The sequence below is a fragment of the Manihot esculenta genome, chromosome 18 (genome assembly GCF_001659605.2).
Source record: "Manihot esculenta cultivar AM560-2 chromosome 18, M.esculenta_v8, whole genome shotgun sequence".
NCBI classification, from domain to species: domain Eukaryota; kingdom Viridiplantae; phylum Streptophyta; class Magnoliopsida; order Malpighiales; family Euphorbiaceae; genus Manihot; species Manihot esculenta.
Window position 1 is genome coordinate 13392046 of NC_035178.2, and position 23137 is coordinate 13415182.

General features: G+C 42.1%; 1 protein-coding gene across 1 annotated transcript; it reads right to left on the reverse strand.

Annotated features, from left to right (window-relative positions):
- Window positions 1-22058: 22058 nt before the first annotated feature.
- Window positions 22059-22799, reverse strand: LOC110606242. Its single transcript, XM_021744994.1, has one exon. The coding sequence runs from the start codon at window positions 22797-22799 to the stop codon at window positions 22059-22061; it is 741 nt and encodes a 246-aa protein (XP_021600686.1).
- Window positions 22800-23137: the final 338 nt, after the last annotated feature.

Below are 23137 nucleotides of genomic sequence, written 5' to 3' on the forward strand. Positions count from 1 at the left end.
CCCCAATCTAGAGCCCTCATCGAATGCTCTAGTGGGTTATCATAACATACATCTAGCTTGAACTATCATTTCTCATCATAAAAACATTTCGTTAAAAGAGATCGTGTACTAAAAGGGACTGATCATACATTGGGGTCAAGCACAATTCTAAAATCATAAAACAATTCTCAACATTTCATTACATAACCTCAATTTACAATACATGTCCACTCTAACTACTACATACACTACTAAGCCTCTACTCTTGCTGACCTCCCGATCTAGCCTGAACCTGCAAGCCTGGGGGTTAAGGGAAAAGGGGGTGAGCTAAAAAGCCCAGTGAGCAGAACAATAAAACATATACAAAAATCATGCTTTCATGGAATGCATCACAACACATACATTTCACATCACGGATGAACTTGTTACCAATAACCCTCTACATATCCAATGTGCCCGGACATGGACATGGGCAGTCCTAGACTTTCATAACATACATATAAAATGCCAGGACTTCCTCTTAATCATAACATACAATGCCAAGATGCGTGGACATGGGCAGCCCTAGACTTTCATTAATCATCATACATATAAAATGCCAGGACGCGTGGACATGGGCAGCCTTGGACTTTCATTAATCATCATACATATTGAGGGCTAATGGATCATTCAACATTCATCCACATCAACAACATAGAATGCAATGCATCATATTCGTGAGATTCTAATACAACAACCTAAAATACATCATGGTATTCGTGATGCATGAACATGCTCAAAACTTTGTTATTTTAATACATAGTTCAGTTCTACTCACCTCTGGCTGACTCTGATCTAACTCTGAAGCAGCTGACTCACTGCTGGGCTCCTCGGTTCCTCGGGTCCGATCCTACACAGGTGGACTCGTATGAGGTACCAAACATAGACTAACATGACTCTAAACAACTCCCCAAAAATCCCCTAAAACACCTCAAAACATTCATGCAAAATAGGCAAAGGAAGGCTGGACAGAGCACCTTTGGCGGCACCTTTGGCGGCCGAACCCTCCTCCAGATCCGAAAGTCATGCACCTTCGGCTGCCGAAAGTTCTCTCTAGATCCGAAACTCATGCATGTTCTGCGGCAGGTTCGGCGACCGAAACTGCCCTCTAGAACCGAAAGTCCAAACTTTCGGGGGCAAGCTTAGGCGGCCAAACATGCCACCACAGGCAGGTTCGGCGGCCGAAAGTGCCTTCGGCTGCCGAACCTGAGTTCTTCCAGAAATGGCAGAACTCAGCCTCTCACATGCACATTGCCTCCCTAACTTTCTAAACATGCATTCAACACTTCTAAAACATGCATACACACATACATGAGCACATAGGGGTCTCAAACTATCTTAAACCTCAACAACAACACAAATAACAACTCATACAACATTCATTAACCATAAACTTAACATTAACCTAAACATGCATTTCTACCCAAAAATCTCATAAAACTTGTTTAAAACATGGAATGAGCTACAGATCTACTCTTACCTCTTGAAGATCGAGAGGGGAGGTGACCTAAACTTGGAGAAATGGAGGAAGAGAGCTCCTGGGTCTCCAAGCTTCAAATCTTGATCTTAGCTCCAAAAATCTTCAAAACCAAGCTAGAACTCGTTAAAACTTGAAAGATTTGAGAAAAATCATCAAAACCAACCATGGGAGGGCATGGACTCACCGTTGGCCGAAAATAGGGGAGAAAACTCGCCTATTTTCGGCCATGGGGCCTCTTATAAGTGGCTGGCCAGGCCACCTTCGGAAGTCGAAGATGATTCCAAAACTCATGCATGTTCGGCGGCCGAACCTGGATTTTCCCTTTATGGTCTTTTTCATTCAAAACTCAATTTCTTTCTTACTTAAAACCATAAAATACATAAAAACATTTTAGAAAAACATATTCTTACCCTTCTAGAGCATCCCGACATCCGAGATTCCGCCGGACGGTAGGAATTCCAATGCCGGAGTCTAGCCGGGTATGACATTGAACTTACTTATCAAGTCTACTCATGAGCCTATTTAATGTACTTGTTCAACGAGTCAGCTCGTGAATTTGCTTATGAACATGAAAATGAGTTAGCTCGCAAGGTTTAACGAGCGAAATACTATTTAGTTCAAACTCAACTCGTTTATACAACAAATTTCAAAATTGAGCTCAAATATTAAGTTTTTATCGAGTCGAGTCTCGAGTAGTTTTGAATAATTTATTTCGTTTACACCTTAACAACTGAAATATTTTTATTTTGAAATTAAATCAAATATTTAAATTAATTCAATTCGATATATTTTTTTATTTGAATATAATAGTGCTAATCTCCATTAGTAAAGACTATTTTTTTTTATTATATTTACGAAGAAAAAAGTCTAAGTTCATGAGTCCAACAAAAAAATTCCATACTTATTTTCTCGAACAAATCACTTTAAATTAAAGAAAATAAAACCTTATTATTAGTATGTTTTAAGAGTTTAAATCAATTGAAGTTTTAATATTATTAAAATAATATTTTGATAATAATTTAAAATTATTGTAAAAAAATTCAATTTGTTAATATATGTAATAGTATATTTTAATAAATAGTTTGTTTTATATTTAATAAAATTAACTATAAAATATAAAAATTCATTTAAAAAAAATTGAATATTTTAAAATTTTTAATAAATTTTAAAATAATTATATTAACAAGGTATAAGATTTTTATATGCGCGTGACTTAAAAGTTGATTCTTACTATTAATAATTATTTTAAGAAGATTAATTACTATTAATAATCTTTGGTAAAGCCTTAACGATGGCAACGCTCTCTTCAAGATTTCTCCAAGAAAGATTTTGAAAAACTAGAAATCGAGAATGATGGAGCGACAAAGAAGATGAAATACAATTATAATAGCACATTTTTTATACAAGCAGATATTTCTTTTCAAGAAGAGGTGAGCGAAGCCGTGTAGGATCTAAAAACAAGATTTAGAACAGAGCAAGACAAAACTGTATTTGCTGATTTCCTTGGAAAGAAGACTGGAAGCAAAGGATAGAGCCTAGAGAGATTTTTCTTAATGGAAAAAGAACACACCTTTTATTCAACATGATACATCTCTTAAATAGACAGATTAGTTTGACTAATTCAAATAAAAAAAACTACACTAAGATTGATCCTAACTTCATGCCATGTCCCTGCATTTTCGGTTGCTGTTGTAACAAAATTTGGGTTGAAGAGAATTTGGGTTGAAGTGGACACTTTCTTGGGTTGATCTTCAGGCGTGATCTTAGCCTCTGTTTGACAAGATTACATGCAACACTCTCCTCCTTAATCTTGTCGCAATGTCTTCACGTTCTTAATTCCAATCATGATGCGCTGTTCTTCAAATTTATCCCGTGGCAATGGTTTTGTCAGAATGTCTGCACATTGCTCCTCCGTCTTCACATATTCTACTTTGATATCACCTTTTTGAACGCAATCTCTTATAAAATGATACTTGACATCAATGTGTTTACTCCGACTGTGATGCACCAGATTCTTCATGAGAGCTATGGCGGATTGGTTATCGATTCTCAATAGGGTTTTCTTGTCTTGTTGACCTTTTAGCTCACCAAGAAATCTTTCAATCCAGACACCTTGACACGCTCCTACAGTTGCTGCAATATATTCAGCTTCACATGAAGATAACGCCACGACTTTCTGCTTTTGTGAGAACCACATAGTAGGATTGCTTCCAAGAAAGTAAATTACTCCCGACGTGCTCTTATGATCATCAATGTCCCCTGCCAAATCGCTGTCACAATAGCCAATTGATAGAGCATATTTTAGCCCATATTTTCATGATCTTATTGATGTTTATTTGCACCTATTCTACCTAATTTTGTGGTTTTAATAATGTTTTGCAAATATTAGGTGTGAAGAAACAAATTGGAAAAAAATGCCCTTAAAAGTGCCAAAGAATGCCAAAAAACAGCCACTTTCGGAAGCACCTTCGGAAGCACTTTCGGAAGCCAAAAGTCACCCACCTTTGGAAGCACTTTCGGAAGCACTTTCGGGGGCACTTTCGGCGGCCTAAAGTCCAGTCCAGAGGCGAAAGTCACCCACCTTCGGGGGCACCTTCGGCCGCCGAACCTTGGCTCCAGAGACGAAAGTCCTGCCCCCGAAACTTAACTTAGGCGGCCGAACTTGCCCCCGAACATGCTCTTCCCTATTTAATGAGCCAAATCTTGAAGATCACATGTTTCCTACATAGTGCCATGCTCATTCAAAATTCAAATCAAGGCTCCACCTTCCTCTTTAGTGCATGAATCTTCTTGGACACACCTTGGATGTCAATTAAAAGACCAAAAAGGGCTTGCAACTCCACATATGCACAAAGAAAACTCAAGGGCACTATGGGGCAATCACTCAAAGATACATGGACACTAAAAAGGAAAAAGGCAGCCTCTCAAGATCTATTTAAAGGCCTCAAGAAGACCAAGAATCAACATCTTCCATCAAGGGATTGATCAAGGCTCTCCAAAGGCTCTTCCACCTTAGTTCTTCATCTTTTCTTTCTTCTTTTCTTTAATTTTCTGTTTTGGTTCAGCCATGAGTGGCTGAAACCTTTTTTCTAGTTGAAGTTTGGTTGAAACTAAGGTTGTTTAAAAGGTTGTGAGATCTGAACATAAAGTGTTTGCTTTTGATTTATTCAATATTCATGCAATTGTGCTTAATTATAAAGATTGCTTTGTTGTTTTGATCAAATTGGCCACTTGATTCTTGATTGCAAAGTTAATTGATTGTTGATTAGGATATTTGTTAATCCGTAATTGCTGGAAATATTCTGATCTAAGAACACTTGGTGTAAAAACCAAGGAATTGCATGATCTAACATCATCTCATACGTTTGAGTAGTTAGGGTTTGGATCTTTCTAGTTCTTCATGCAATTGGAAATTGTTTTGATGCCTATGGCCCAAGGACGTTCCTTGGCAATTTGTTAATTAGTAATTGGTTAGAGGACGTTCCCTAATCAGTTTGTTCATAAGGAAAGACATGGTGGTGAGAAGCGTCTTCCACCCCCATAACCAACCTATTGAATCAATCAAGATAACCATGTTTCAATGATCAACCCAAACAACCAAAGTGGATCCATATCTTCAACTAGACCTTTCTCTTATTGATTTCCTCTTTTATTTTAATTACTTGCTGTTTTAATTACTTTCATTAGTTGTTAATCAAATCATCTCAAAACCCCCCTTTTTACTTTCCTTGCACTTTACTTTTGTTCTATTTGCAATTACTGCCTTCACTTGTGCTTTCCATTGGTTTGATTGGTCTTGATTAAGATAAATAAATAGGTAATCAATTCTCTGTGGATACGATCCTTCACCACTGTCTACAGTTGTATTTGTAGGTAACCAAGAAGGTTATTTTTGACCGGCTTCGACAACCGCTCCTGTCAAAAATTGGCGCCGTTGCCGGGGAATTGATTTCACTTGTTTGTTTATTTCCTTTCATGACCAAGATCTGAATCATGGCTAAGGTAAGTACATCTGTTCACTGTTCTCAACTTTCTAAACTAATCTCTGCTGTGAGAATTTTGGTTATAAGCCAAGCTAAACAAGCCCAACCAATACCTCAAGGTTTCAATATTGATCTTTATGTGAAATTAAAGGCTCTGCAACACATCCAACACGAAGTGGATCAAATGGCCCAACAAGCACTTGCATTTGAAGGACCCTATGAACAGCCAAGACATGATCCATACTATAACACATACAGTTCAGGTTGGAGAGACTATCCAGACTTCAGTTATGCAGAGGCTAACAACTACCAGGATTATCAAGGATATCAAACCCAACCAGAACCTCAAAGTTCCAATCTTGATGAGATTATGAAGACTTTGCAGAGCATCCAACAGCAACAGGGTCAATTGAACAAATCATTGAATGCAACCATGTTAAGAAGAGAGCAAGAGCTTCAAGATATGGAGGATGATGAGGAAAGTTGGCAAGTACAAGAACAAGCCTCTGAAGAAACAAAACCAGAACACTGTTTGTCCCAACAAACAGATCAAACAGAACTTGTTGATAATTCAAATATCATTGATTGTTTGAGCACAAATAATTTTGATATAAAAGATGATATTCTAACCAATGATTCATGCAGGGAGGCTAGCCAAGAAGATGATGAAAGTCAGGAAGAACCAAAATTGAAAGAAACTGACTGTTGCATCCAACAGGTAGACTGCAGCCAAGCGCAGACAGAAGACATTCGGCCGCCGAACTCCACCATCCTTTGGCCGCCGAACCCTACTGCCCTTCAAACACCAAATTCTGTGGCACCACTTCAGGAACACATTGCGCAAGACGTCCTTCGGCCGCCGAACCCTACTGACTTGTGGAAGCCGAATCCCTCGCCACAATCCGCTCCGCAAACTGAAGACTTTCGGCTGCCAAATACAGATATTCTTCGGCCGCCGAACCAGACTACCTTTCAAACACCAGACGCAATCAGCTTTCGGCCGCCGAACTCAGAACTCTTTCGGCCGCCGAATCCGACTACTTTTCAGCTCACCATTCAGTCAGATCTTGAGCGGAAGGAGCAATCTGAAACTCCTTTTAGCCTTCCAATACAAATAGCCCATGTGCACAAGGAACAAGTGGAGGTCCAAGAGCCAAAACCAAAGGAGCATGCAGATCAATGCCTTCCCAAACCTCCAGATAAGATAGAGTTTGTTTTGCCAGATCTTAGTACCAAATTGCAGCTACACATAGAGAAACATGAATTGGAGTTCACAATGTTGTCCAATCATCTCAAGAATGCAAAAGCTAGAAACACACCTCATCTGAAAGAGGAAAAGCTAATCATGTTACTTCATGAGTACATGGAGAAAATAGGATGGGCTATGACCAAATCAAAAGGAGTGCTACACTTTTTGCTCAATGAAGTTGGGACGCTTTTTCCTTCTCCAATTACTTGAGACTTGATCAAGAGGATCGCGCCATGCACACCACACCCAGGGGAGTACTCAGTTTCCTTTGTTCTTTTATGTTTCTTATACATTGAGGACAATGCATGCTTTAAGTGTGGGGGTGCATATATCTGAATTTTTACTTTTAAGTTTATTTTTGCTTTAATCTTTAGTTTGATTGCATTAGGAAAATTTTTTCATTTTTGTTATTTTTATGCTTTCAATAAAACACACACAACCACAACCTTCTTCTTCTTTTTGTTTTGCTCCACTCAAACTGATGAACTATGGTTGAATGAGTCTTTCTTTCCATGACCCCATTAATGTGATAACTCTTTAAACTTATGTTGAATCACTTGCAGTGAGTTGTATTCATGTTTGAGAATTGCCTTTTGAATTGAATCTTTGAGTTTTCCATGGTGAAAAATATATTGATGACCCTCAATCGATTGGGAATAAATTAAAATTGTGTGAATGAACTTAACATGACTTGATTTAGCAATTGGTGTTGATTTGCCCAAATCATTGAGAGAAAGAAAATTCAGCAAAGGCAAAGAACTCAAAAGCACAAATTCAAAATTGTTCTAATGGTCAAAAGACTATGAACAAGGCTAGTAGCCACTTGGATAGGGGACCAACTGAAAATCTAAACCTTCAAATCAAAAATAGGTTGGTGACCTTTCCAAGCAAAATCTAAAGTGCAAAAGCCTGAATAAAGTACTTCAAGGTAAGGGCGAGTCAATCCAAAAGCTAGAAAAAGTCTTAACAAATTAATGTGCATGTCTCTCTTGAGGAAAACCAATCCTAACCATGGTAAGCAAAGGGAAACAAGGAAAAGAGGTAAGTAATCTTCATGCATATAGTCTTCACTGCAATGCTTCAAAATAGGTGTCTAGAGTAAGAGCTTAAGTGGTAATAAGGATCTAGAGGAAGAAAGCTTATTTGACTATGTTCATTTGCTTGAGGACAAGCAAAATCTTAAGTGTGCGGGTATTTGATAGAGCATATTTTAGCCCATATTTTCATGATCTTATTGATGTTTATTTGCACCTATTCTACCTAATTTTGTGGTTTTAATCATGTTTTGCAAATATTAGGTGTGAAGAAACAAATTGGAAAAAAATGCCCTTAAAAGTGCCAAAGAATGCCAAAAAACAGCCACTTTCGGAAGTACCTTCGGAAGCACTTTCGGAAGCCAAAAGTCACCCACCTTCGGAAGCACTTTCGGAAGCACTTTCGGAAGCCGAAAGTCACCGACTTTCGGGGGCACTTTCGGCGGCCTAAAGTCCAGTCCAGAGGCGAAATTCACCCACCTTCGGGGGCACCTTCGGCCGCCGAACCTTGGCTCCAGAGACGAAAGTCCTGCCCCCGAAACTTAACTTAGGCGGCCGAACTTGCCCCCGAACATGCTCTTCCCTATTTAATGAGCCAAATCTTGAAGATCACATGTTTCCTACATAGTGCCATGCTCATTCAAAATTCAAATCAAGGCTCCACCTTCCTCTTTAGTGCATGAATCTTCTTGGACACACCTTGGATGTCAATTAAAAGACCAAAAAGGGCTTGCAACTCCACATATGCACAAAGAAAACTCAAGGGCACTATGGGGCAATCACTCAAAGATACATGGACACTAAAAAGGAAAAAGGCAGCCTCTCAAGATCTATTTAAAGGCCTCAAGAAGACCAAGAATCAACATCTTCCATCAAGGGATTGATCAAGGCTCTCCAAAGGCTCTTCCACCTTAGTTCTTCATCTTTTCTTTCTTCTTTTCTTTAATTTTCTGTTTTGGTTCAGACATGAGTGGCTGAAACCTTTTTTCTAGTTGAAGTTTGGTTGAAACTAAGGTTGTTTAAAAGGTTGTGAGATCTGAACATAAAGTGTTTGCTTTTGATTTATTCAATATTTATGCAATTGTGCTTAATTATAAAGATTGCTTTGTTGTTTTGATCAAATTGGCCACTTGATTCTTGATTGCAAAGTTAATTGATTGTTGATTAGGATATTTGTTAGTCTGTAATTGCTGGAAATATTCTGATCTAAGAACACTTGGTGTAAAAACCAAGGAATTGCATGATCTAACATCATCTCATACGTTTGAGTAGTTAGGGTTTGGATCTTTCTAGTTCTTCATGCAATTGGCAATTGTTTTGATGCCTATGGCCCAAGGACGTTCCTTGGCAATTTGTTAATTAGTAATTGGTTAGAGGACGTTCCCTAATCAGTTTGTTCATAAGGAAAGACATGGTGGTGAGAAGCGTCTTCCACCCCCATAACCAACCTATTGAATCAATCAAGATAACCATGTTTCAATGATCAACCCAAACAACCAAAGTGGATCCATATCTTCAACTAGACCTTTCTCTTATTGATTTCCTCTTTTATTTTAATTACTTGCTGTTTTAATTACTTTCATTAGTTGTTAATCAAATCATCTCAAAACCCCCCTTTTTACTTTCCTTGCACTTTACTTTTGTTCTATTTGCAATTACTGCCTTCACTTGTGCTTTCCATTGGTTTGATTGGTCTTGATTAAGATAAATAAATAGGTAATCAATTCTCTGTGGATACGATCCTTCACCACTGTCTACAGTTGTATTTGTAGGTAACCAAGAAGGTTATTTTTGACCGGCTTCGACAACCGCTCCTGTCACCAATCAGTCTCAGCTCTTTTGTTTCTTCTTTGACATACCTGCAATCGTAGTTTAAGGTTCCTTTGATGTATCTCAGTATTTGTTTTACAACCCCCAAGTGTTTTGACGTCGGAGACTCCATGAACCGACTTACGATGCCAACAGAGTAAGCTAAATCAGGCCGAGTGTTCAACAAGTACCTCAAGCTCCCGATAGTACTCCTGTATAGCGTAGCGTCAATTAAAGGACTTTCATCTTTCTTGCTCAGCTTTGTTCGTAAATCCATTGGGACACTACAAGGTTTGCAGTCCATCATGCCGAACTTTCCAAGTATCTTTTCTGCATACCCAGCTTGACTGAGAGTAATACATTCAGACCCTTGAGAGACTTCAATCCCTAGATAGTAACTTAAGAGCCCGAGATCACTCATTTAAAAAATGCTTTGCATCTGATCCTTTAATCTCTTCACTTCTTCTGGTTCTGATCCCATCACGATAAGGTTGTCTACATAGGCACCAACAACTAGTGTACTCTTTCCTGATTGTTTCTTGTACACAACATGTTCAAGAATGCATCTGTTGAAACCAAGTTCCTGGAGACACTGATCAAGCTTCGAGTTCCAAGCTCTTGGAGCTTGTCTCAGACCATACAGAGCCTTATTTAATTTTAAGACTTTATTCTCCTGACCTTTCTCCACAAATCCAATCGGTTGTAACACATAAACCTCCTCCTCTAATTCTCCATTCAAGAATGCAGATTTTACGTCCAAATGATGTACTTTCCACCCTTCTTGTGCCGCAATTGCTAGGAGCAGTCTTATTGTTTCTAGGCGTGCAATAGGGGCAAAGACCTCGTCGAAGTCCAAGCCTTTCTTCTGAACATAGCCTTTCGCCACTAATCTTGCCTTGTGTTTGATTATCTCGCCTTCTGGATTTTTCTTCAGCTTGAAAACCCATTTCAACCCGATAGCTCTATGCTTCTCTGGTAGTTCAACTAATTCCCAGGTGCCATTTCGCCTTATGGCATCTATTTCCTCAACCATGGCCTGTCTCTAGTTTTCATTCCCTACAGCTTCCTCATAGGACACTGGTTCTTCTATTGACAGAAAGTATAAACTCATGTCTAGCTCTACCTCATGAGTTGTGTCATAGATATCTTGCAGAGATTGAAATCTTCTTGGTCCTATGGAGCTATCCTCTTCTGTTTCAGTTGCTCGTGATGCAGTTTGAGTGTCCCCGTGATTTTCACTTGCAAGTGAATGAGGTGTACCTGATGATTGCATAGCATTCTCCCGTTCTGCATTATGTGAATAGGTGATTATCAAGAAATTACCTACGTTGTGTCCTGAGCTTATCTTTTGATTCTCCCAGTTCCAACTTTCTCCTTCTTTAAACACCACATCACGGCTTATGATTATTTAGTTTGTCTCTGGGTTTACAAGCCTGTGAGCCTTAGAACCCGGTTCATAGCTAAGCATGACTAACTTAATGCTTCTATCATCTAGCTTTCTGAGATGTGTACCAGTAATCTTTGCATATGCAGTGCACCCAAAAACACGTAAATGATGCACTTTCGGTGGCTTTCCATACCATGCTTGATAAGGAGTCATTCCCTTGACACTCTCAGTGACTGAACGATTCAAAATGTATACTGTAGTTTGAGTCGCTTCACCCTAATAGGCTGCTGGTATGTTCTTGCTACTTAGTAGACACCTGATCATCTCTACCACAGTTTGATTTCTTCTCTCAACAACACCGTTCTATTGAGGTGAGTATGGGGCAGTAAGCTGTCGTGCTATACCATGCTTTTCACATAACTTATTAAATTCATTCGAAGTGAACTCTCCTCCTTGATCCGTTCTAAAGCTCTTAATCCTTCTTTTAGATTGGACCTCTATCTCCATTTTCACCTTCTTAAAGGCTTCTAATACTTCACCTTTGTTTTTCAGCATTTCTATCCACATGAATCTATTGTAATCATCAACTAGTAGCAGGAAATATCTATTCCCACCATGTGTTGTTGGAGAGATTGTGTAATACCCGGCTAGAGTTCGGCATCGGAATTCTACTTTCCGGTGGAGTCCGGGATGTCGGAAGTCTCTAGAAGGGTTAGATTTATATTTGTCTATAATGTTTTGATATGTTCATCAAGTTTTATGCATAAGGAAATGAGTTTTTGAGTGAAATGAACCAAGGCAGAAAAGCCAGGTTCGGCCGCCGAAGTTGAGGTTCGACCGCCGAACATGCATGGCTTTCGGTTTCACGTGTGGCCGCCGAAGGTGGTCTGGCCAGCCACCTATAAATGGCCCTCAGTCGGTTGAAGCGGTAAGAGCATCGTTTCTTTCACTTGCTGAGGTGAAACTCTGTCCTTTGTGAGTCTTTCTTCATGTTTTCATTAAATCATGCAAAGATTTGATTAGTTTTCATGATTATTTGAAGGTTTTAAGCTAAACACTCAAAGGTTTGAAGTGTGGAGAGTTTGAAGGCAAGTTGCTCCAAAACTCCATGTTAGGATCGTTCATCTTCTTGATTTCAAGAGGTAAGTGAAGATCCTGAGGTTGTTTTTATGTTTTCTGAAGGTTTTATGGGGTTTATGGAGAGAGTTGCATGAATAGGGTAAAAAGAGAGGTTTTGATGAGTTTGTGCATAAAGCTTGTTTTTGTGTTGTTTGTGTTGTGTGTTTGGGGTTTTTTAGGTAGTGTTTGACCCCTTTGAACATACACATGAGTGTATGCAAGTGGAGGACGTGTGGTGTGAAGTTGGAGAGGAGTTTAGTGCATTTGGCGAGAGGCAGGGCAAGTTTCTGCCCTGCTGATGAACTCAGGTTCGGCAGCCGAAGGTACATTCGGCCGCCGAACCCCTGAGGAGATGAGAGGAGGTGGCTTCGGCTGCCCAAGCTTGCCCCTGAGCTTTTGGACTTTCGGCTCTGGAGGGAAGTTCGGCCGCCGAAGGTGCTGCCGAAGGTTAGAGACTTTCATCTCTGGAGTGCCTTTTGGCCTCCGAAACTTGCCCCCGAAAGGGTTCGGCTGCCGAAAGTAGAGATTCGACCACTGAAGGTGCTTGAGTTTCGTCTCTGGAGAGGACTTTCGGCCGCCGAACCTGCCGCTGAAAGTGTCCTGTCCAGCTTTCCTTTGCATGCTTTGCATGGATGTTTGAGTGAGTTTAAGGGGATTCTTGGGGAGTTTAATAGAGTTGTTCATAAGCTAGTTTGGTCCCTCATTTGAGTCTATCTGTATAGGTACAGACCAGAGGAACCAGAGAGAGCAGTAGTGAGTTCTGCTCCAGAGTGTTCAGAGCCTGCAGAGTCAGTCCAGTTAGCCAGAGGTGAGTGGAACTAAACTGAACTCTTTTAATTGACCAATGGAATGATTTATCATGCATCATGATTATGCACTAGGTTGATGGCATTAGTATCCACGAATATGTTGCATTGCATCGTTATTTGGTGATGTGAGTGAATGCTGAATGATCCCATAGTCTCAGATAGGAAGTCCAGGAGCCTTTGACTACGCCCTGGCAGGTATAGTAAAGTCCAGGAGCCTTTGACTACGCCCTGGCAGGTATAGTAAAGACCAGGAGCCTTTGACTACACCCTGGCAATGGTAAGTACAGAGGTGTTATATACACATATACATATATGACAGGAAGACCAGGTGCTCGATTCTACGCCCTGGCACAGAGTTACTGGGACTATGTGGTGACAGGTTTACTCTTGATGTGGTTTGACTGTGTTATGACGCATTCCATGAGATCATAGTTTAATGAATTGTTTTACTGTTCTACTCACTGGGCTATAGAGCTCATCCCACTCCCTTCATCCCAGTTTTGCAGGTTCAGTGTACAGTGTATAGGGCAAGTCAGCAGAGCATAGAAAGAGTAAAGAGAAATGTAATAGTATAGAGTGGACATATAATGTTAAAAAGATGTAATAGTTATGTGTTCAGTGACAGATGTGCTTGACTTAGCTGTTTGTGTTGTAAATCTGTTGTTATGTACATGATCTGTATATGTATATGATTTACAGAGTATGTGAAATACCAGGCTTAACAGGTATGAGTTAACCTATCTAGAGCAAGCTCTAGTCAGAGTACAAAGTACAGAGTACAGAGATAGTGCATGCACAGGTTAAGCCTTGGTTCAGAAAAGAGTTTTTATTTTCACAGAAAATGTATGATCATGTATGAGATTTACAGGGACACAGAGCGTATAGCAGGCTTGCTACGGGTTCTGGCAGCCTTAAGCCGACCTGAATCCTAGCGCCGGTGACGGTCCATTTTGGGATCGTTACAGATTGGTATCAGAGCCCTAGGTTCACATGATCGGACCTATCTAGAGACAATGTCGGGCTCATAGAGGTTAAAAGTGGTCAAGCACAATAGGAAATCATGTCCACTAGGATAGGGTGTTGAGTCCTATCTGTTGAATGCCATGAGTTATGCATGTGCCTTATTGATATGTGACGTTTATGTGCTAAAGTGCTATGTTATGTGTTGTTGTCCAGAGAATCAAGATGCGAGGAACTCGTCGATTAGCTCGATTGACTGGAGTCCCACCAGAGAGTGAGAGACCAACTGCTCGTCCTCCTGCATTGCCGAGGGCAAGGTCTCAGAGATCTAGCAGGGAAGGTACGTCAATAGACCCTAGAAGGTCTGTAGACGAGAGCAGAAGAGGTACAGCTAGGGGAGAAAGATCAGAGGAAAGGAGGGAAGCTATGGAGATTGACCAGTCTCGAGATGACAGCATGGGTATAGGCAGATTTGAGGAAGGTATGGGAGAGTCGCAGGGAGGCGCTCAGGCCTCAGGTTTTGGTTATCCAGCTTTTTCGCAGGATCCAGAGTATCCGATGGGAGGTATGTCGGAGTACTCTAGTTTTGTCCCATATCCTCCTTACATGCCATATATGCCTTATCCTCCTTACTATCCCCCATATCCCATGTATCCACCCTCCCCTACTCATCTAAGTGCAGCACACCCAGAGCCAAATGACCCAGTACCACCACCAGAACCAGTAGCCCCTATTGTTGACAGACATCAACCTAGCTCATCTGGAGGTAAAGTGCAAATGACGGAGTACTTGAAATTGGATGCTCCTAAATATAACACAGGAGATGATCCATTTGAATACCTCATATCAGTTAGGATGATCACTAGTGAATTGGGAGCTGATGATAGTCGGGCCATTGAGATGGCAGGTTTCACATTAAAATGCAAGAAGGCCAGAGAATGGTTCAAGAACTATATAGAGCCCAGGGTGAACAGTATGTCATGGGGAGAGTTCGCCAATGAATTTGCAGGGTGGGCTTTTCCTGACAGTTCTCGGGAGATGAAAGTCATAGAGTTTGAACAGTTGCGACAGACAGATGAAATGAGTGTTGATGAATTCACAGATAAGTTCCTGGATTTGTTTCAGTACGTGGGTCAAGCCTATGATACTGATCAGAAGAAGGCAAGGAGATATACTATGAGATTGCATCCTAGGTATTCTTCCTTGATTCTTCCAGCAGAAAAGGAGAGTTTCCACACTATAGTAGACGCAGCCAGAAAAACGGAAGCTAGTGCCAATATTCAGAAACAGTCAAAGGCACAGGCTTCGGGTTCTAAGGCCCCTGGTTCAGCAGCCGTAGGCAGCAAGAGATGGGATAGAGCAAAAGGAACAAAGAGTAAGTTCTGGAGTAAAGTCAAGTCAGGTCTGAGAATAGGTAGTGGCTCAAGCTCTGGCACAGCTCCAGTATGCAGAAGATGCGGAAAACCACATGGAGGAGTTTGTCGGTTGGGATCTACAGCTTGTTTTAGATGTGGACAAGAAGGGCATATTGCTCGGGATTGTCCTCAGGTGACTTTTACACCATCCCAGCAGATGAGTTCAGGCAGTGTGGTACAGCCAGTTGTACGGCCAGCAGCTCCAGTCATGCCTCAGAGTAGTGGCAGAGGTAGAGGGAGAGGGGCAGCCTCTACTTCCGCAGCAGGTTCCCGAGGTGGAAATCCGGTAGCCCCAGCACGGATTTTCACAGTGACACAGGAGGAGGCTAACACGTCGAACACAGTGGTGTCAGGTAATCTCATCATTGGGTGTTCGGATGTGTATGCTTTGATGGACCCCGGTGCTTCTCATTCCTTTATTGCTTCGAGAGCCATAGAGAGTTTGGGTTTGATCAGTTCTGAGTTAGAGTATCCTCTCTGGGTTAGTGGACCTAAATGTGACCCATCAGTGGCAGTGTTAGTCTGTCGTTTCAGTCCAGTGTTCATAGAGGATAGATGCCTTCCAGCTGACCTTGTGGTTCTAGATTTGACAGATTTTGATGTCATTCTAGGGATGGATTGGCTATCTGCATATAGTGCTACCTTGGACTGTAGAGAGAAGATAGTTAGTCTCAGAGACCAGGATGGGTCCGAGTGTGTCTTCAGAGGAGACAGGAGAGGTACACCCAGAGGTATGATTTCAGCCCTTCAGGCTCGTCGTTTCCTTCGGAGGGGTTGTCAGGGGTTTCTAGCTCATGTGAGAGAGCTAGACAGTCAGGTGAGGGAACCAGCCGCAGTACCAGTAGTCCGAGAGTTTCTCGATGTGTTCCCAGACGATTTACCAGGACTCCCACCTGATAGGGAGATAGGGTTTGAAATTGAATTGCTGCCAGGTACCAGACCTATCTCTATTCCTCCCTACAGGATGGCGCCAGCAGAGTTAAAAGAGTTAAAAGAGCAGTTGCAGGACTTGGTAGATAAGGGTTTCATCCGCCCCAGTACCTTACCTTGGGGTGCTCCAGTGCTCTTTGTTAGAAAGAAGGATGGATCCCTTAGACTTTGTATCGACTACAGACAGTTGAACAAGGTCACTACTAAGAATAGGTATCCTCTACCTAGGATTGATGATCTGTTTGACCAGCTAGCTGGAGCAGGTTGTTTCTCGAAAATAGATCTGAGATTTGGGTATCATCAGTTGAGAGTCAGAGAGGCCGATGTGCCTAAGACAGCTTTCAAGACCAGATATGGGCATTATGAGTTCTTAGTGATGCCGTTCGGGTTGACTAACGCCCCTGCAGCATTCATGGATCTCATGAATAGAGTTTTCAGTGAGTTTCTGGATCACTTTGTCATTGTTTTTATCGATGATATTTTAGTGTATTCCAGAGATGCAGAGGAGCATGCCCAGCATCTGAGGATAGTTCTGCAGACACTGAGAGAGCATGGTTTATATGCCAAGTTCTCAAAGTGTGAGTTTTGGTTGAGGAGCATTTCCTTCTTGGGACATGTGGTATCAGCAGAGGGTATTGAGGTAGACCCCAAGAAGATAGAGGCTGTAGCTACCTGGCCCAGACCCACTACAGTGACTGAGATTAAAAGCTTTCTGGGACTGGCAGGTTACTACAGGAGGTTCGTTCAGAACTTCTCAAAGATAGCAGCTCCGATGACCAAACTGACTCAGAAGAACCAGAAGTTTGTCTGGTCAGACCAGTGTGAAGAGAGCTTTGAGGAGCTCAAGAGGAGATTGACCACAGCACCAGTATTAGCTCTGCCTGTTAGTAATGAGGATTTCACAGTGTTCTGTGATGCATCTCGAGTGGGATTGAGTTGTGTTTTGATGCAGAGTAATAGGGTGATAGCTTATGCTTCTAGACAGTTGAAGAAGCACGAGTTGAATTACCCTACCCATGACCTAGAGATGGCAGCAGTTATCTTTGCACTCAAGATGTGGCGGCATTACCACTACGGGGTTAAATGCGAGATCTTCACTAATCACAAAAGTTTACAGTACATCTTGAGTCAGAGAGAGCTGAATTTGAGGCAGAGAAGATGGGTAGAATTGCTCAGTGATTATGATTGTAAGATCCAGTATCATCCGGGTAAGGCGAATGTTGTGGCAGACGCCCTAAGCCAGAAGTCACTAGGCAGTTTATCCCATATAGCAGCAGAGCAGAGACCAATAGTGATGGAGCTGTACAAGCTCTTAGAAGAGGGCTTACAGCTAGAGTTGTCTGGTACAGGTGCATTGATCGCACAGATGAGAGTGACACCTGTGTTTCTGGAGCAGATAGCGCAGAAACAACACGAGGACCCTGAGTTGATGAAAATTGCCAGGACTGTTCAGTCAGGCAACAGTGCAGAGTTCCGTTTTGACAGCAAAGGGATCCTTCGTTATGGGAGTCGACTTTGTGTACCAGATAGTAGCAGTGTGAAGGAAGACATTATGAGGGAAGCTCATAATGCGAGATATAGTGTTCACCCAGGAGCCACCAAGATGTATCAAGATCTGAAAAGAGTTTATTGGTGGCCAGCCATGAAGAAAGAAGTGGCGCAGTTTGTGACAGCCTGTGAGGTTTGCCAGAGGGTGAAATTAGAGCATCAGAAACCAGCTGGAATGCTTAACCCATTACCGATTCCAGAGTGGAAATGGGAGAACATAGCTATGGATTTTGTAGTGGGTTTACCAGCTACGTCCAACAGGATAGACTCTATATGGGTGATTGTGGACAGACTCACGAAATCTGCTCATTTTCTTCTAGTTCGGAGTAACTATTCTGTGGATAAGTTGGCACAGGTCTATCTGGATGAGATAGTGCGATTACATGGCGTTCCAGTGTCTATAGTCTCAGATAGAGGACCTCAGTTTACGTCCAGATTTTGGAGAAGTCTGCAGAGTGCGATGGGCACAAGATTAGATTTTAGCACTGCTTTCCACCCACAGACTGATGGACAGTCAGAGAGGACCATCCAGACCATAGAGGATATGCTTCGACTGTGTGTGTTAGACTTTGGCGGTTCTTGGAGGCAGCATCTACCTTTGGTGGAGTTTGCCTACAATAACAGCCATCATGCTAGCATAGGGATGGCTCCTTATGAAGCTTTGTATGGGAGGAAGTGCAGATCCCCTATTTGCTGGGAAGAGATAGGAGAGAAGGCTCTTGCAGGGCCAGAGTTAGTAGAGATTACTATTCGAGTAGTGCCTGTGATCAGAGATAGAATCAGGACAGCTCAGAGCAGACAGAAAAGTTATGCAGATGTTCGTAGAAAACAGTTAGAGTTTCAGGAGGGTAGTATGGTATTGCTGAAAGTGTCTCCAATGAAAGGAGTGGTTCGGTTTGGAAAGAAGGGTAAGTTAGCTCCACGGTACATTGGACCCTTTGAGATTTTGCAGAGGATCGGAAATGTGTCGTATAAGCTGGATTTACCTACTTCTATGGAGCAAATTCACCCGGTATTTCATGTTTCTATGCTATGGCAGTTTGTGTCAGATCCGAATCAGGTTCTGAGTGAGCCTGAGGTGGAGATTCATACAGATCTCACCTATATAGAGCAGCCAGTGCGGATTCTAGACACGCAGATCAGACAGCTAAGGAACAAGGAGATTCCGATGGTGAAAGTTTTGTGGAACCACCATAATTTAAAAGAATGCACGTGGGAGACGCGGGAGTCTATGCTCCAGCAGTATCCCTATTTGTTTTGAGGTTCGTTTCCTCCTTTTTGATGTGTTACTTGTTTGTTATAGGAACATTCGAGGATGAATGGTCTTAAGGGGGGGAGAATGTAATACCCAGCTAGAGTCCGGGATGTCGGAAGTCTCTAGAAGGGTTAGATTTATGTTTGTCTATAATGTTTTGATATGTTCATCAAGTTTTATGCATAAGAAAATGAGTTTTTGAGTGAAATGAACCAAGGCAGAAAAGCCAGGTTCGGCCGCCGAAGTTGAGGTTCGGCCGCCGAACATGCATGGCTTTCGGTTTCACGTGTGGCCGCCGAAGGTGGTCTGGCCAGCCACCTATAAATGGCCCTCAGTCGGTTGAAGCAGTAAGAGCATCGTTTCTTTCACTTGCTGAGGTGAAACTCTGTCCTTTATGAGTCTTTCTTCATGTTTTCATTAAATCATGCAAAGATTTGATTAGTTTTCATGATTATTTGAAGGTTTTAAGCTAAACACTCAAAGGTTTGAAGTGTGGAGAGTTTGAAGGCAAGTTGCTCCAAAACTCCACATTAGGACCGTTCATCTTCTTGATTTCAAGAGGTAAGTGAAGATCCTGAGGTTGTTTTTATGTTTTCTGAAGGTTTTATGGGGTTTATGGAGAGAGTTGCATGAATAGGGTAAAAAGAGAGGTTTTGATGAGTTTGTGCATAAAGCTTATTTTTGTGTTGTTTGTGTTGTGTGTTTGGGGTTTTTTAGGTAGTGTTTGACCCCTTTGAGCATACACATGAGTGTATGCAAGTGGAGGACGTGTGGTGTGAAGTTGGAGAGGAGTTTAGTGCATTTGGCGAGAGGCAGGGCAAGTTTCTGCCCTGCTGATGAACTCAGGTTCGGCAGCCGAAGGTACATTCGGCCGCCGAACCCCTGAGGAGATGAGAGGAGGTGGCTTCGGCTGCCCAAGCTTGCCCCCGAGCTTTTGGACTTTCGGCTCTGGTGGGAAGTTCGGCCGCCGAAGGTGCTGCCGAAGGTTAGAGACTTTCGTCTCTGGAGTGCCTTTTGGCCTCCGAAACTTGCCCCCGAAAGGGTTCGGTTGCCGAAAGTAGAGATTGGGCCGCCGAAGGTGCTTGAGTTTTGTCTCTGGAGAGGACTTTCGGCCGCCGAACCTGTCGCCGAAAGTGTCCTGTCCAGCTTTCCTTTGCATGCTTTGCATGGATGTTTGAGTGAGTTTAATGGGATTCTTGGGGAGTTTAATAGAGTTGTTCATAAGCTAGTTTGGTCCCTCATTTGAGTCTATCTGTATAGGTACAGACCAGAGGAACCAGAGAGAGCAGCAGTGAGTTCTGCTCCAGAGTGTTCAGAGCCTGCAGAGTCAGTCCAGTTAGCCAGAGGTGAGTGGAACTAAACTGAACTCTTTTAATTGACCAATGGAATGTTTTATCATGCATCATGATTATGCACTAGGTTGATGGCATTAGTATCCACGAATATGTTGCATTGCATCGTTATTTGGTGATGTGAGTGAATGCTGAATGATCCCATAGTCTCAGATAGGAAGTCCAGGAGCCTTTGACTACGCCCTGGCAGGTATAGTAAAGTCCAGGAGCCTTTGACTACGCCCTGGCAGGTATAGTAAAGACCAGGAGCCTTTGACTACGCCCTGGCAATGGTAAGTACAGAGGTGTTATATACACATATACATATATGACAGGAAGACCAGGTGCTCGATTCTACTCCCTGGCACAGAGTTACTGGGACTATGTGGTGACAGGTTTACTCTTGATGTGGTTTGACTGTGTTATGACGCATTCCATGAGATCATAGTTTAATGAATTGTTTTACTGTTCTACTCACTGGGCTATAGAGCTCATCCCACTCCCTTCATCCCAGTTTTGCAGGTTCAGTGTACAGTGTACAGGGCAAGTCAGCAGAGCATAGAAAGAGTAAAGAGAAATGTAATAGTATAGAGTGGACATATAATGTTAAAAAGATGTAATAGTTATGTGTTCAGTGACAGATGTGCTTGACTTAGCTGTTTGTGTTGTAAATCTGTTGTTATGTACATGATCTGTATATGTATATGATTTACAGAGTATGTGAAATACCAGGCTTAACAGGTATGAGTTAACCTATCTAAAGCAAGCTCTAGTCAGAGTATAGAGTACAGAGTACAAAGATAGTGCATGCACAGGTTAAGCCTTGGTTCAGAAAAGAGTTTTTATTTTCACAGAAAATGTATGATCATGTATGAGATTTACAGGGACACAGAGCGTATAACAGGCTTGCTACGGGTTCTGGCGGTCTTAAGCCGACCTGAATCCTAGCGCCGGTGATGGTCCATTTTGGGGTCGTTATAGATTGGCCCGCATATGTCTCCGTGTATAAGTTCCAGAAGTTTGTCAGCTCGGTATTTTGATGTTTTCGGGAACTTCATGCGATGTTGCTTGCTGATTAAACACCCATCGCATACTTGATTCACCTGATCAAGTTCCGGTTGTCCCACAACCAGGTTCTCTTGCGTGAGTTTCTTCAATGCGGAGAAATTCAAATGACCATAACGGGCATGCCAGAGCCTCTTCTGTTATGCTTGTTATCAGGCATACAGGATGAACTTGTTTCATCTTCATTGAATACAACCTGTTTAATGCTCTTGGAATCTTTGCTATCAGCTTCCCTTTGACATCATAAGCTCGCAGGTATCCTCCTTCAACTATGATTTTTGCCTCAGATTCATCCAGCTGACTAAGGCTTATGATGTTGCTCTTTAACTTGGGGATGTAATATACATCTGTTATGGTAAGATGCTCCCCATTCTTACACTTAAATACCACTGATCCTCTGCCTTTAATGTCTATAACTGAGCCATCTCTGAAGTGTACTCTTCCTTGTACACTTTCATCTAAGCTTGTGAGGGCTAAGCTGTTTCCTGTCATGTGATTACTTGCCCCGGTATCATAGTACCAGGTCATGGCTTCTGGCTCAGCTTTAGCTGATCCGAGACTTGTAACAAATCTTTCTTCACTCAACAGCATTTTGTCTTCATCCATTTCAACTGAATGGACTAGCTCGCATGTCTCCATCATGAGCAATGTTGGTTCCTCATCGACTTATTCTACGAGATGGGCTCTCTCATCCTTTTTCTTCTTTGATTTACAGTCAGATGCAAAGTGACCATAATCATTACAATTATAGCACCTTACTTTGTTAATATCAAACTTCTGGTGTTGGTTTCCATCTCTGTCATAGCCTCTGCCTCCTTTAGATTTACTTTGACCTCTGCCACGGCCATTTCCATGGCCTCTGCCACGTCCTTTTCCACGACCACAACCTCGGTATCCCCCTTGATCTTTTGATCGTTTTCCATCTGTGCCTGAAGTTTCACCATGTGCTTTCCATTCTCCACGTGTGAGTAAGACATGTTCATCACCTTTGAGATCTTGACCTTTTAGCTGTTCTTCGTGAGCTTTCAACGAACCAGTAACTTCTTCGATAGTCTTTGTTGTGAGGTCACTGAATTCTTCGATTGTCGAGGCTAATTGGATGTATTTCGGAGATACTATTTGGAGCATCTTCTTGACAATATACACCTCGTCAATGGTCTCTCCTAGTCCCCGCAACTTGTTCACAATGGTGGATATCCTGCCAGTGAAATCATCTACAGATTCTTTATCCTCCATGCGCAAACCTTCAAGCTCCCATCTGAGTGCCTGTGCTCTGACTTCTTTCACTGGGGCTACATCGAGATTCATGGTTTTCAGCGCGTCCCAAGCTTCCTTTGTGGACTTCTTGGCTCCTAATTGCAGTAGCGTCTCCTCACTAATGCCTTGCAATATAGCGGCTAGTGCCATTCGATCCATTCATGGATCAACAGGGCCTTCGGATCCCACAGCATCCCATACACCTTGAGCCTGCATGTATACCTCCATTTTGATTGCCCACACTAAGTAATTCGTCTTTGTTAACAGCGGATACTGCAGTGAAATACTCCCTTCTCTTGTTGGCAATCTCGTTTCGGTGTCCACATTTTGATTTCCACTGTCATCTCCAATAGCGCTCGTGGATGAATCATTACCTGACATATTTTTGGCATACAAGAGTACTCTAGGCTCTGATACCAATTGTAGGTGTAACGACCCCAAAATGGACCGTCACCGGCGCTAGGATTCAGGTCGGCTTAAGGCCGCCA